The 12,905-nt window shown below is 44.4% G+C and overlaps 1 protein-coding gene across 2 annotated transcripts in view; it reads left to right on the top strand.

The window, feature by feature from the left end:
- Positions 1-10,516: 10,516 nt before the first annotated feature.
- Positions 10,517-12,905, top strand: part of CCDC85A (coiled-coil domain containing 85A) — a gene marked incomplete at both ends in the record, with an annotated part of 56,511 nt that continues 54,122 nt past the window's right edge. For both annotated transcript variants that reach the window (XM_080342227.1, XM_080342226.1), the window contains one exon: positions 10,517-10,735. In XM_080342227.1, coding sequence (XP_080198353.1) covers positions 10,517-10,735 — 219 coding nt within the window. The remainder of the gene's footprint in view (positions 10,736-12,905) is intronic.

The raw sequence follows: 12,905 nt of genomic DNA, 5'->3' as shown, positions 1-12,905 counted from the left end.
AGGTAACTGTGTCAGGCTGGATAAATGCTTTTGTCCCTCTACACTTACAAGTTCAAATGTAGCAGCCGACAATTATATGGGGACACATGAAGAAAAGAAGTTCTTACCACAAACTCTAGCTGGGCAATTTGCCTCGGTCCATAAAGAAAGATGGAGAACAGCAGGGTGAGGAGTCCTAGCCTACACATCTAGCAGGGAAAATGCTGCAATAGGAAGTAATTTTCATTAAAAAGTTGTGTGAAACAGCAGGAGGACGAACCGAAACTCTGCAGATGTAGTGGGCGGTGGTAGGAAGGCGTCAGCAGAGAGACCCTGTGCTGCAAATTCATGTTGTGGAGGAAAGGCAAATGCATTTACCCTGTCACCTGAGGGGTTCAGTTCATTGTAGGCTGGGTATGACAACAAGTGTCTATGGGCACTCTGGCTTTGGGGATTTTTGGTTTGGTTTTAGTACCTGAAAAGCCTTGAAAACTATTGGGAAAAATCTAAGAGCGGTGAGTTATGCAGGGACTCAGTCTGATGTCCCTGCAGACCAGTGGCCTGCAAAAAAAAATAGAGAAGGAACTTTTTCCCTTCTCGAAAAGGTCAATCTGTTCGCCACAAAAACAACAGATGTTGAAAGGAAGTCATTTTAAACAGCAAGATTTCAATTGGCAGCAGGGGAAGACGAGCTGCCAAAATGTGTCTTTGTGTTTTGCCGTTTCTGAAAAGCCTCAGCTCCTCCTAATGGAAGACTTCCACGTTTGGCCCTTGCTCAGAGAGCCTTGCGTTACATTGAAACTGCTGTGGCGCAATAGGAAGGCTCAGCCTAAAAAAAAAGGCTATTATATTATTAGGGGTCTGTGGAAATCAGCTGAAAAGGCAGAATTTCAAGGAGAATATGATAGCAGATGTGATTTCTCATCGAGTGTATAGGGGGGTTCAGAAACTCTATAATTACTTTGTAATAAGTTGTACAGTATCCTTCTTAATTATTACACGTATGTACAAAGAATTAAGAAGCATTTTGTAAATGTAGTGGTCAGAGAAGGAGAGTAATTGAAATGTTAATTCTAATCATATGCTATGCTCATGCATTGATTTTTAAATTTGTGTTATCCATTAATTAGTTAATGCCTGTAGAGTGCACTGAAGATAGGAAGTTCTATAAATTACTGCATATTATTGTTACTATTGTTATCCACTAGGTTTAATGAGTTCTTGTATATTTTAATTGGATTATTGAGATGTAAACTTAGCGAATATGATTTCAGACCAAATGCTGTCCTCAGATTCCTAGTGAAGTGAGCATCTGCAGTGGCCGTGCATACAAATAAGACAACAAGCTTCTTTATGCAGATTAATACGTAAATATTTTTATATTTGTCCCACATGAACATGTACATCTGATGGCTTCCATCTCCCCTCAAATTTTCCTTGTTTAAGACCAGGCCAGGACACATGCAGCCCGGCCTCGTACTGGTATTTCTGGCTGTGTCACAGTGCCAAGCAGTGATTTATGGCCCTGGAAAACTAGAAACAAGAGATTATAGCACAAAGATGAGAAGATTCCCGATTTCCCTGTGGGACCAGCACATTTCTGTCACCCTTTGAGGAAGAGGAGGTAGCTTTAAACCGAGAGTATCTGTAACAGTATCTGGTTGTGAGTTTTCTTTTTTCTTTCCATGTCTGTAATAATGATGAAACCTGCTGACCTTGTCCTTCAGTCTTGCCCATGGTTCAGAAGGATGTATGGAAAATAACTGTTTCTGTTCAGCTTTATTTATTTATTTAGAAATAACTGCTTTTGAGGGAAACATCAACATCTGATCCTCTTGCAAGAAAACCTTTGGGAGGTTTTCCTTGCAGTTTAAGCCAAACTGCTTCCCCCTGTGCCCCCCCCAGCTCAGGGACTTTCTGGGTGCGTGGAAGGTTGTCGATGCTCTAGCTCCAGAACTGGCTTGATTGCCAAAGCAGTAATTGGATAGCTGGCAAATCTTCCCGTGTCTGCTTGCAACAAAGCTCTATGTTCTGCCTTTTCCAGAATGTTTTGGTTTTAGTGTTTATAAGACGCCCCCCAGTTAAAAATTCCACCAAAAAAAAAAGGCATTACAGTGGAGAAAAGGAATACATTTGCTCTTGTTATAAGAGACATTTCTCGAAGTTAAATCAGCTGGGATTTTCTGATACATGGCTGACTTGCAAAATTCACTTAACATCTTTGCATTTTTGGCACTGTAAGGAAGTACTTACCACTTGGATTACTGGAACTGCAAGGGGATTCCAGTTGACAAGAGAAAAAAGGAGATGCTGTGATTTATTTATTTTTTTCTTAACTACTTTTTATGAGCTATTTCCCTCTTCTGCTTTTTATCTGACATTTTCTCTGTGCAAATGTCAGCTGCTTCTAATCGGAGGTCAGGAGCAAGGCTAATCAGTAACTGAGCCCGGTACCAATCCAGTACTCCTTGCAAATAATGGGAATTTACCTATCTAAGCCGGTGAGTCTGGGGACACATTCTGAACCATCTCGCAGTTGTCTGTTTCCATAGCAATGAGTTCCAGATTGAAAAGAAAATAAAATTGAGGTGGGTTCCCTTTTTAATCACAACTTTCTGTTAGTCAGTTCTGGGATCTTATGTAGTGGCATCTTATCCCCAGTTCTTCAGACTTTGTAGGACTGAAGCCAGTTGTCCCTATCTTCAGATATTAGGAAGCTGAAATCTTTTATTTAACCTTTGAATGTTTGCTGTGTCAGCCTAGGAACTCAGATTTCTGGATTAGATCCTCTTTCATTCACATGGTGCTACATTTGCAAGAATTCCCTGTGCGGTGATCTTGCTTTGTGCACATAGTTTATCTAATGTTACAAACAGAGTGAAAACATTGTTGTAGTGGTTTTCTGTTTTTCTGTTGTTTGTTTTTGGTGGGGTTTTTTTCATGTATGGGGAGTTTGTGTGGTTTTGGAGTTTTTTTACCTCTAATATCTCTTTGTTGGAAGCAATTGTTTCAACTGCAGCCTATCAGTTTATGTTCAGAAACACTTGCCCTTGGCAACTGTCCTACGTCAGCTGTGACAAAATGTACAGCAATTTGATTCTCTTTGCGTTCCTCTCCCCGTATGTTCCAAACGTGACAGTGTGTGTCATTGCTGGGCATTGACTGAGCTTGGCAAGATGTTGCCAGCAGTTCTGGTTTGTGCCGTATTTAGGTTCAATGTTATTTCTCAGAGTCTCCAAATTACTCCCTCTCTGTTTTACCTCTGTTTCATTCAGGTTAAGATTTCCGCTATGGTTTGGCATGCCTGGGGCTATGCAAGCCCTACACGGGGATTTTCTCTATCAATTAATTTCTGCTCTGCTTAAAAACCCAAACAAGTGAAAAACCTCTGCACTTCAATGCCCACCTATTAGTGCACCAGCAGTCTCTTGAGTCTGTGCATATCCTCTTGAATTTATTAAAGAATAATAGCTAAAAGGAGTACGCTTAGATCAGAATTCCTGATTTGGGTATTCGTTTTCTTTGTACTGTTGCTGTTCATAAGCAATTAGAACAAAACCTCCAATAATGTGCATATCATTGCAGCACTGTGTTGTGCAGAACATTATGATACAGCATGTAATGTTAAGCCAGCACTAGATAGAATAGTTCACTTACCTAATATATTGAACACAGCTTAATTAAATATTTAATGGATTTGTCCTGCTGAGAGGAATCAGCAGAATAACTAAAGAGTGTGTTCATGGAGGTGAAAGTTGCAGAGGAAGGTGATCTGTGGGGATCAGTGTTCAGTCAATAACCTCGTCAGCTGCCTTTCCAATTAGTGTAAACCTTTCTTCCAAGTGCGGTATCACGTGCATTAATATGTATATTCATATTTCAGCAGCCCCAAAACAGTAAAGTATTTCACAGAATCACAGGATGTCAGGGGTTGGAAGGGACCTGGAAAGCTCATCCAGTGCAATCCCCCCATGGAGCAGGAACACCCAGCTGAGGTTACACAGGAAGGTGTCCAGGCGGGTTTGAGTGTCTCCAGGGAAGGAGGCAGCCTTACTTTGAGGACTGTCATACTTCTGTCATCTTCCCTGTTGCAGCTTCATGTGTTCATAGTGGTTCTAAGGTTCTCATAAAGATATCTGCCCAGGCATTTTGAAGTAGCCGGTTTGGTTTTGCTATCATGGACTTCATAATCTTTTCTGGTTACGTTACTGGATTTATAAATGTTTGACACAATTCTCACTAATACACTCCTTAGAGTTCTTCTTTGTCTCTTAATGTTCATTTTTCCTCTTTTCTCTTTGCAAACTTATAATCCTTCTGTTTAACCTTTGCTACATTTTTTTCACTAGGCATGAAGTATTTCTTGTTTTTTCTTATAAAAAATAATCTGTGAATAACAATTTTAAAAAAATGGCAAAAGATATCTGTTCTCTCGTGTTGCTTTCACTGGACAAAATGAGAACCAAGCAATGTTTTGAATAAGCCCAAAGAGCTCCCAATTCTAGCTGCTTTGTCCATATTATTAGCATGTTGCACCAGATCACTGTGGGGAATTACCAGTGAACTGGAGACTGAGGGTTTGATAGATGTGTGATATATACTCTAAAAAAAAAAAACCTGCAATAGTTTTTATATTGTTGTAGCAACACAGGGAGTGCATTCAATAGGAAGTATCACTCTCTGTGAGATAAACTCTGAATGTTTCACTTCACAGGAGCCCGAACATTGAAGGTTGTGTTGTTGGTGGCTTTTTTTTTATTATGATGAAGAAGGAATGGGGGGTGGAGGGGAGAGTCCAGCTCTAAAAAGTATGGAGAAGGAAACAGGAATGATCAGAGCTGCAGCTGGTATAAAGGAAAAGAATGTTATCCCAGCCACATGTGCTAGAGAGGCTGTGTTACTCCTGCTGCTTTTTATTAGATAAAAGTTGAAGGGCTTTTGTCTTGGAATTCTGTCTTGCAGAAAGAGCCATACAGAAGAAAACACCCCTCAGGGAAGAAAGGGTTTGGGGCTGGCAATGCAACATTGCAAGTTAACTCTGTATTTTTAGCCTAGTCTAGTATTTAAAGTGAGTCCAGGGAAATATTCAAAAGACTCTCATTTTGCTTCTCTGTAAACAGGTAATCCCAGTAAAGACACAAACACCTCAGAATGGGAAGTCAGGATAAGTTGGAAGTCCCTGGAATTGTTTCCACTGAGCTCCACTGTGGAATCTGTCACTGTGAAGCAGCAAGGTATACGGAGAAATCAGCTTTAGCAACAGACTGGTGGTGTCCCTCTGGCAAAGGGGTAAGTGACGGATAAAAAACCAATGATTTCACAAAAAACACACCTTATTGTAGAGAACAGCTGAATTTCAGGGAAATCTGTTGAAACCGCAGAGCCTGTTTAGAAAATACTGTCCTACCAAGGAAGGCGATGGGTGTAAAAAGCCTTCACGTAGCCATGCAGCAGACAGAATGCGTGGGTGGCTGATTTAAATATTTTGGGATAAATGAAAATTATTCTGAATGTTACAAATAATTGGAGATCTGTCCCATATAATCTTGTTGTAGATTAGTTTTCTCTGAGTGTACATAGCTTTATAAAAATATCATTAATAATTGGGTTTTTTTTAATAAAAAGGTTTTGTTAACAAGTAACAACAATGCCACTAAAGAGACATTGAAAAAGAAGCTTTTCGCTTGAAAATGCAGTGTTTTGTGTTTGAGATTCAGGGAAGTGATAACAGAGTGTGGAGGCTTCCCTCTTCACTTCATTAGATAGCTGGTTTGGATCATGGTTCTTGGGACTTTGGCTTGTTTAGTATGAAGGCTTATGTGACTGGACATGAAGTCCATGAGTATTGTTATTTGTACAGTTATCAAGGAACTCACTACTCCAGTCAATTTGTGCCAATGTCATTCATGATACCAGAGCTCAGACTTGAAAAAAAGACATAGAAAGGAAGAGGCAAGGGGGAGAAAAAGCTCACATGAAATATTCAGTGTCCATCAGGGCAAGGAATTTGTGCACATTCCTCCTTCCACACAGTGGTTCCCGTCTTCCTGGCATGGTATTGCTCAATTGCCAAAACTTCTTTCTTTTTTTTTTCTTTTTCCCCTTAATCTCATTCCAAGTCTTGTGGTTCCTAAGGATATTGTAAATGCTTCAACTTATGCTTTACTACATTTACGTTGGGGTGCTACTGTGGGACAGAAGATCTCAATCTTCATCCCTATAAATGCAGTGCCAGTATTTACCACTTTTGCAAGGCTGTGGGAAGCAAACGATGGAGGGCATGCACATCTTCTTGCTTCCCGCCACATGGTCATTTGCTTCCCTTTCATCAGCAATAGTTTAAAGAAGCATCGGTCCCCGTATTAACTCACTAATCAAAGATGAACATGAAACAAAGCCCGGTGTTACACGAACCATGAACAGGAGTACAATTAAAACAAACCCACAGATGCTCTGGTTATGCTTCTGTGTTGGATTGCAGCCAGAACAAACTGTTAGCTGTGCAGAAAAGTTGCCAAGCTCTTCACGATAAAATCAACCCCATAAAAATGTTATAATTAACGATTTCATTCTAACATCTTTGGATGCCTTTAAGTTATTGTTTCAGGTATATTTTCTACTGAGTTGGGAAGGTGCCCATTTCTGTATTTTGTTTCTAAGGATCAGACATCTAACCGCTTGTTTAACTTTGAGCAGTTACAAAGCATATTCATTTACATGTACCTCACTGACATTACCAAACGGTTTAGGAGTATTGGCCAAGAACTGTGAAAGCAATTTCCGAGTCAGTTTGAGTCAGCTTTAGCTAGATAACATTATAAATGATATACCTTGTGTGATGGAAGTGGGTATGCAATGAAGAAGAAAATGTTATGGACTGCCTAGTATCAGTCTATGAATTTTTGTATGTACTAACGCTCAATGAGCACTGTAGGAAACTCTGTTAGGAAACGTTCTTCTGTCTTGTATTGTACAATATTCTTATTTGAGTGCATTAATCAAAGCTACCCTGGTATAGTGAATAAAGGAGGGGCAGCCAGGGTCAAGTTGGAAAATGAAGCCCCTACAATGGTGACAGGGCTTGAGGAGCAGCGGATGGATCCTGTGGCCAGGGAGTGCTTGCACAGCCGGTGTTGACAGCAGGGACCTGGGACCACAGGACCCTCTTTGAGTGTCAAGGACTGTCAGGAAGAGATGGGATCCACCTGACCAAGTCAGACAAAAACATCTTTGCCCAAATCCTGGCAAACCTCGTGAACTTTAGCCTGGGAATGACCAGGAGAGAGCTGATGACAACCAGGCAAGTGAGGAAAGAGTGGCCCAGATTGGTAAGGCACTGCCAGGGATAAGTAGAGGCTCTTGAGGAAGGACAGGACAGGGAGGTGCAGAAGGGCACTCATCTTTTTTGGTCACCACGGGAAGGTGTGGAGCTCTGCCTCGGGACGGGCCATGAGCCAGCAGAGCTCCTGGGCTGGGGTCAGAGCGCAGCCCGTGTGCGTGGTGCTGTGGTGGGCGTCAGCGGCAGACACGTGGATGATGGGTAGCACATCTAGAAGCGACTATAACTAAAATTACTTGAACTTTTCATTTTTAAAGCTCTTTCCACTTCCAATTTGGGCATGACATTTTTCAAGTCTGAACTCTTCTCAAAAGTATTTTTGGAAAGTCTGAACAAAAACAGTGTAGCCATCTCTGTGTAAAGTGACTGCTGTGAAAGTATTCATTTGCTGTGACACATTTTTGGCAGACAGCTATTGAACAGCTTTAGGGCCTCATTGAAAATGTCCAAAAGTGTTTTTTGAATCATTGTATAATTATTATTGGTTATAATAATGCTTAGAGACTCCACCCAGCAATCGGAGATTTAAAGCACTGGATAGTTCATAACACAAGCGGCACTGAAAAGCCAGTGCCAGCCCTCAGGGGCTTGCAGGAGGGTTTGCGGTTGTAGATCTGCACGTCCAGGCGTGCACAGGACACACGGGCTGGCAAACCGTGCTCGGCTGTGGAGGTTTAACTGCGTGCGGGTGCTTATTGCTGCTGGAGTGTGGCACATGGTGTGAAAAAGTCTTCGCGTCAGGGCAGTTGTTGCCATCACCGCTGCTAACAGCCCGGGCATAGGGAATTACTCGGCTTTCGAACGATGAGCTGGACTCTCTGAAAGTAAAGTTTTAGAATTGCCAGGAGATGGGAATAATTATGTCGCACCTCCCACTCGCGTTTTGATCTTGTTACACAAGCCTGAGTGAATGTGAAATTAGATCCTCTCCTTACAGAAACGTTCCAGATTAGTTTCACTTGATACATTTTTTGGTTCCATTATTAGAGCTACGTTTGTCCCAAACTTTTGAAGTTTTACTTGATTAAACTATTTCTAGTGGCCATACTTTATGAATTCTCTTTTTGCGTTTGTGTCTATACAATAAAGCTGTGAAGACACAAACGTGGAGGAGTTTCATATTGGTGGAGAACATGGCATTCCCTGAAGCTGCTCATCTCGGATCCGTGCTTTCTGTGGCACCCCGTGATCAAAAGCTGGGAAATGCCATTAATGTTGAGTCGAGGCAAGTGGACGTGCTTTCCTGAAGCTTTTCTATTCAAAATTTTCAGTCGTTTTTCAGTCAACTGTTTATTTCATGGAAAGAAATCATTTGAACTTAAAAAAAATCATATGACCTTTCAACTAATATACTGCTGAATTAGGAGAATAAGAAAAGCCTTTATTTATTGCTGCCTTTTCCCCAAGCTCTTCGTTTTTAGTTGCATTAAAATGGAATATATTTGGGCATAAAAGATAAGAGCTCCTTTTCATGGCCTTTTGCTGTATTTTTGCCGCGGCTGGTCAGATGCTTTTATCTAAAGCTTTGTTCTTTACAGTGGAAAATTTTGCAGAGAATTTAAGAAAGTAATAGGCGAGTTTTCCGAGAAAATAAAATTTTCACACAATACTTATTGCTGATGGGGAGATGGGATTTTGTGGTGGCGAAGCTCCATGCTTTGCTGGAACTCTTGTTGGCAGTGATGGGCCTCAGGGTTCGTTTGCAGCTCAGCAAACATGCTCGGCCTTTTGCTCTTCATTTTGTGCACAAGTGCTGGTTGTAGCAGGTCGGTGGGGAATTCTCTTGTGTCCGACTTTAAATTTTCCCCTTGAGAATCAAAAATCATCTTTAATGCTAAGTAATTACAAAATTGTGAAATTGGAGGTAGTAAGAGGCTATGAAATGGGGCCCCCTCCTCTGCCTGCAGGGGGTTGTTCCGGGGAAATGAGGGGATTTATAAATGGGAATTCAACCAATTATTCACCCAGCAGTTTCAGTTCATCCTCTTCTGCCCCTGAGATACATCGTACCGTGTTTCTTTGTAAGCGTCATGAATGGATTATCACGTTTCATTCTCAAATCGTCCGCAAGGCAGATTTATGTCAACTCTTTGTATCTCCAAGCAAACTGGGAAATGTAAACCTCTCACAGCACCGCGGCCGAGTATTCTCACGGAAGAAATATGAATATCCCGATCCTAATTCCTGGGGGGAGCTCGTTTCATGGCATGTGACCTTCAGCGTGAGAGTTGCGGTGAGGACCGGGATCCGTTGTGAGAACAGCGCGAGTGTTGGCGCTGTCAGTGAGATCCGAGGGGGCCGCCGAGGCGGTGCTGCCTTTCGGTGATGTAATGCGGCAGCGGCGGGGCAGCCTGCTGAGAGGGTGGCTGTGTTGTGCGGTCATTCCCGCCGCAAGGCCGCTCTCTGGAGCCCGGCGGGCCGGGAGCAGCGGGCGGGGCCGGGCCGGGAGGAGCCCGTGCCCTGCGGACCCCCCGGGACAGCTCCGGGCAGCGCACGGCAGGTGGCGCGGGCAGCGCGCGGCAGGTGGCGCCCGCGAGCCGCGCGAGGCCGGCACCGCCCCCCCGCCCGCGCGGGCCCGCACGTGGCGCGCGCCCCGGTGAAAAGCCGCGAGCCGGCCCGCGCCCGCCAGTGGCGCCGGCAGCACCCGCTCCGTTCTGCTCCTCCCGCCGCGGCGGGGCCGGGCCGCGCAGCACGCCCGACCACATCCCGGCCCGGTCCGCTGCTCTCCGCTGGCTCGGGACTCCGCATCCTCCCCGCTCGGCGCGCCGGCATCCCTCAGCCTCGGTTACCGGGAGAGGCACCGCTTCTAGGGCCGGGCAGCCCTGGCACAGCAGGGGGACGAGGCGCACGATGCTACCGCTGACCTGTTGAAGGCGCCGGGCTTGTTGGGTCTTCTTTTGTCTTGGCCGTCTTATTTTTTTTTTCCTTCTGGGGGAAGTTTGCTCCCCAGCCTGTGGCCAGGCTTCCTCCACACCCTTTCCTGCTCCTCTTCCTCCTCGTTTCCAGGATCCGCTGCGTGCAGTGATTTCCCTCGTACGCCGCAGCCGCCGGGAGCGCTGGCCCTGGGGCACCCCCGCCCTCTCGCCGGACCTGCCCGCCGGCTCCGGGCTCGCCCTCCCCTCGGCGCAGCGGCGGGGCGGCCCCGGGAGGGCTGTGCCCCTCGGCGGAGGGGGATCCCCGGGCTGCCGGGCCGCCACCATGGCCAAAGTGGCGGCGGAAAGTTGCGGAGCTGCGCCGGCCGAGGACTTGTCCAAGGTGTCGGACGAGGAGCTGCTCAAGTGGAGCAAGGAGGAGCTGATCCGCAGCCTCCGCCGCGCCGAGGCCGAGAAGATGAGCGCGATGCTGGACCACAGCAACCTGATCCGCGAGGTGAACCGCCGGCTCCAGCTGCACCTCGGCGAGATCCGCGGCCTGAAGGTAGCGAGGGGGGAAAGGTGGGAGCCCTGAAGTTGTAGCCCCGGCCGTCCCACCGGGAGCGATCTCATCAGGTGGATGGGCTGGGAGGCGCCGTTACCGAGAATGGCGTGAAAAGTGAACGTGGACTGGAGTGAATAGCGTTTGATCTCGCTTAAAAATGGAGTGTCCGGTGAAGAGATGACCAACTCTCCGGCAGGCTGCTGGATGCTCTGCCCCAGTGTGCTTTGGGTTCATGAAGACTCTCAAGTCTTGTCACTTTTGCCTTAGGCTTCATTGGCTCTTAGTGGGGTTAAATGATCACGCCTGAAGTGCATGTGAAAGCATATGCGGAGCTGTAGATATTCAAAAGGTGTTGGGTAGCTTGTGCTGGTTTCTGTCACTGTTTGAAGATGACTTATCTATCAGGCAGTCTGGTAGGCTGCTGGAGGGAGCTGGTTGTTTCCAGGCTGCAGTGTATGGCAGGTGATGGCAAACCCTTGGGCTTGGTTTCAGGTTGGTCAGAACCAATCCCTACTTGGTTGTCTGAAAAAGACATCTGATAATGCATTTCTGATCATTGCATTTTCGACTGTATACTTCTGCAGACTACAGTGAGAGGCAGACCAAGTCTGTCATAATGTAGCCCTTCTTAATTTAACTGTTTGTTGAATGAGAGGCATAGTCCCTAATGTTTCCTTCCCAATCGTGGGGACTGGGAAGATAGTGTGACTATTTAAGGATAATTACCTTGATGTAGTAGATACACCTGTATTATAGACCTAGAAAGTTATTTGAAAGTAGGTATGACTACATCAAATTTTTGATCTTGTTGCTTTGAGGAAGGATATTATTTTTAGGAAATTCCTTCAGTGAGGTGAGGCTGGAGGGACGGAGAGATGCAGTGTGGGCTTGTCAATGGTTACGTGAGAGTACATTGGAAGAGAGTTCTTGACTTGTAGAATGGCTTTAAACAACTAGATTACTGAGAAAGTGCCTTTGATAGTAGCATGGTATAAAATAAATAGCACATAGGGGAAGACTGTTCCTATCTCCCAGGTTTTCCTGTTCTGCAAAGTATGAGTGTGTTTGTGTCCTCTCCCTCTTTTTGGCAATATTTGATGTCTGGGTGTAAAAAAGACCTGCCAGTGATAGTGCTTTAATAAACATAAAGCTTACATTTTAAATGTAAGTTAAATTACAGCAGTAGTATCTTTCTCCAAGGGTGCCATGACTTCATATGGATTTATGCATCTTCCAGATAAGTAACAAAACACAGCAAGATGTGTAGGAAGGAGTGACAAATTCCTCTCTCAATTCCCAGCTCCTCAAGTGATGTTTAACTTCCGCCTTTTGTTCGGATGCCCCAGCTGGAACTTTGAAAAGGGGTTTGGGAGAAGGAGGCTTTGCGCCCTGCATTGGTGTCTGGACATGTGTTTTGTCCCCTGTGAACTGAGTGGTCCATGAGTACCAAAGACCAGCTGTGCCTGGTTTTGCTGGATGGTGCCTCCTGCCTGATGACTTGTGGGCTCCCACAGCTTTTGTATTCCACTAGGGGGTCAGTTTAAATATCTCTCACCAGCACAGATTTTTAAGGAGACCTTGTGGCATCGTTGAGATTTCTGCCTTTGTCAAATATGGAGTTGAAATTGGTCAAGTTCAAAGTTATTTTGAGGCAAAGATCTGGTGCATGCATGCACACAAATCCAGTGGAGTCAGAAAAGCTTCCTTGTCTTAAGGAACAGGGCTAAAATGATCTTTCCATAAGGCTAAGTTTTTAACAATTTTGGCTCATTTCTACTTCCCATGTCATCCATAAGAAGGAATGAGTATTTAGATGGGAGAAGGGTGAATATGGTCATGAGCCAGTTTAGTAAAATGAGGAGAATGAAATATTGAAAATGTTTTCTTTGGCATATTACTCTGCTATAGTAATAGCTTGAATGTTTTTGCTTCAGACTGTTCCTCACTTAGAGAAGGGCATGGAACCATGTACTTCATTTTGTTAGGAGTGAAAAAATCTATTAAAGCAGATTATTTTATTTCAGAGTGATTGAAGCAGTTCTGCTTAAATGATGACTGACAAGGTTCTTTTATGCAAATGTGAAACAAAATCAAAGAGAACCCAAATATTTTAAATCTCCCAAAAGTTCATCTTTATGTGTGAATGTGCTTTAGGGAATAGAGAGTATAA

Source organism: Nesoenas mayeri (assembly GCF_963082525.1).
Source record: "Nesoenas mayeri genome assembly, chromosome: 3".
NCBI classification, from domain to species: Eukaryota; Metazoa; Chordata; class Aves; order Columbiformes; family Columbidae; genus Nesoenas; species Nesoenas mayeri.
Note: the sequence above shows the minus strand (reverse complement) of the source record. Positions and strands in the feature narration are given on the sequence as shown.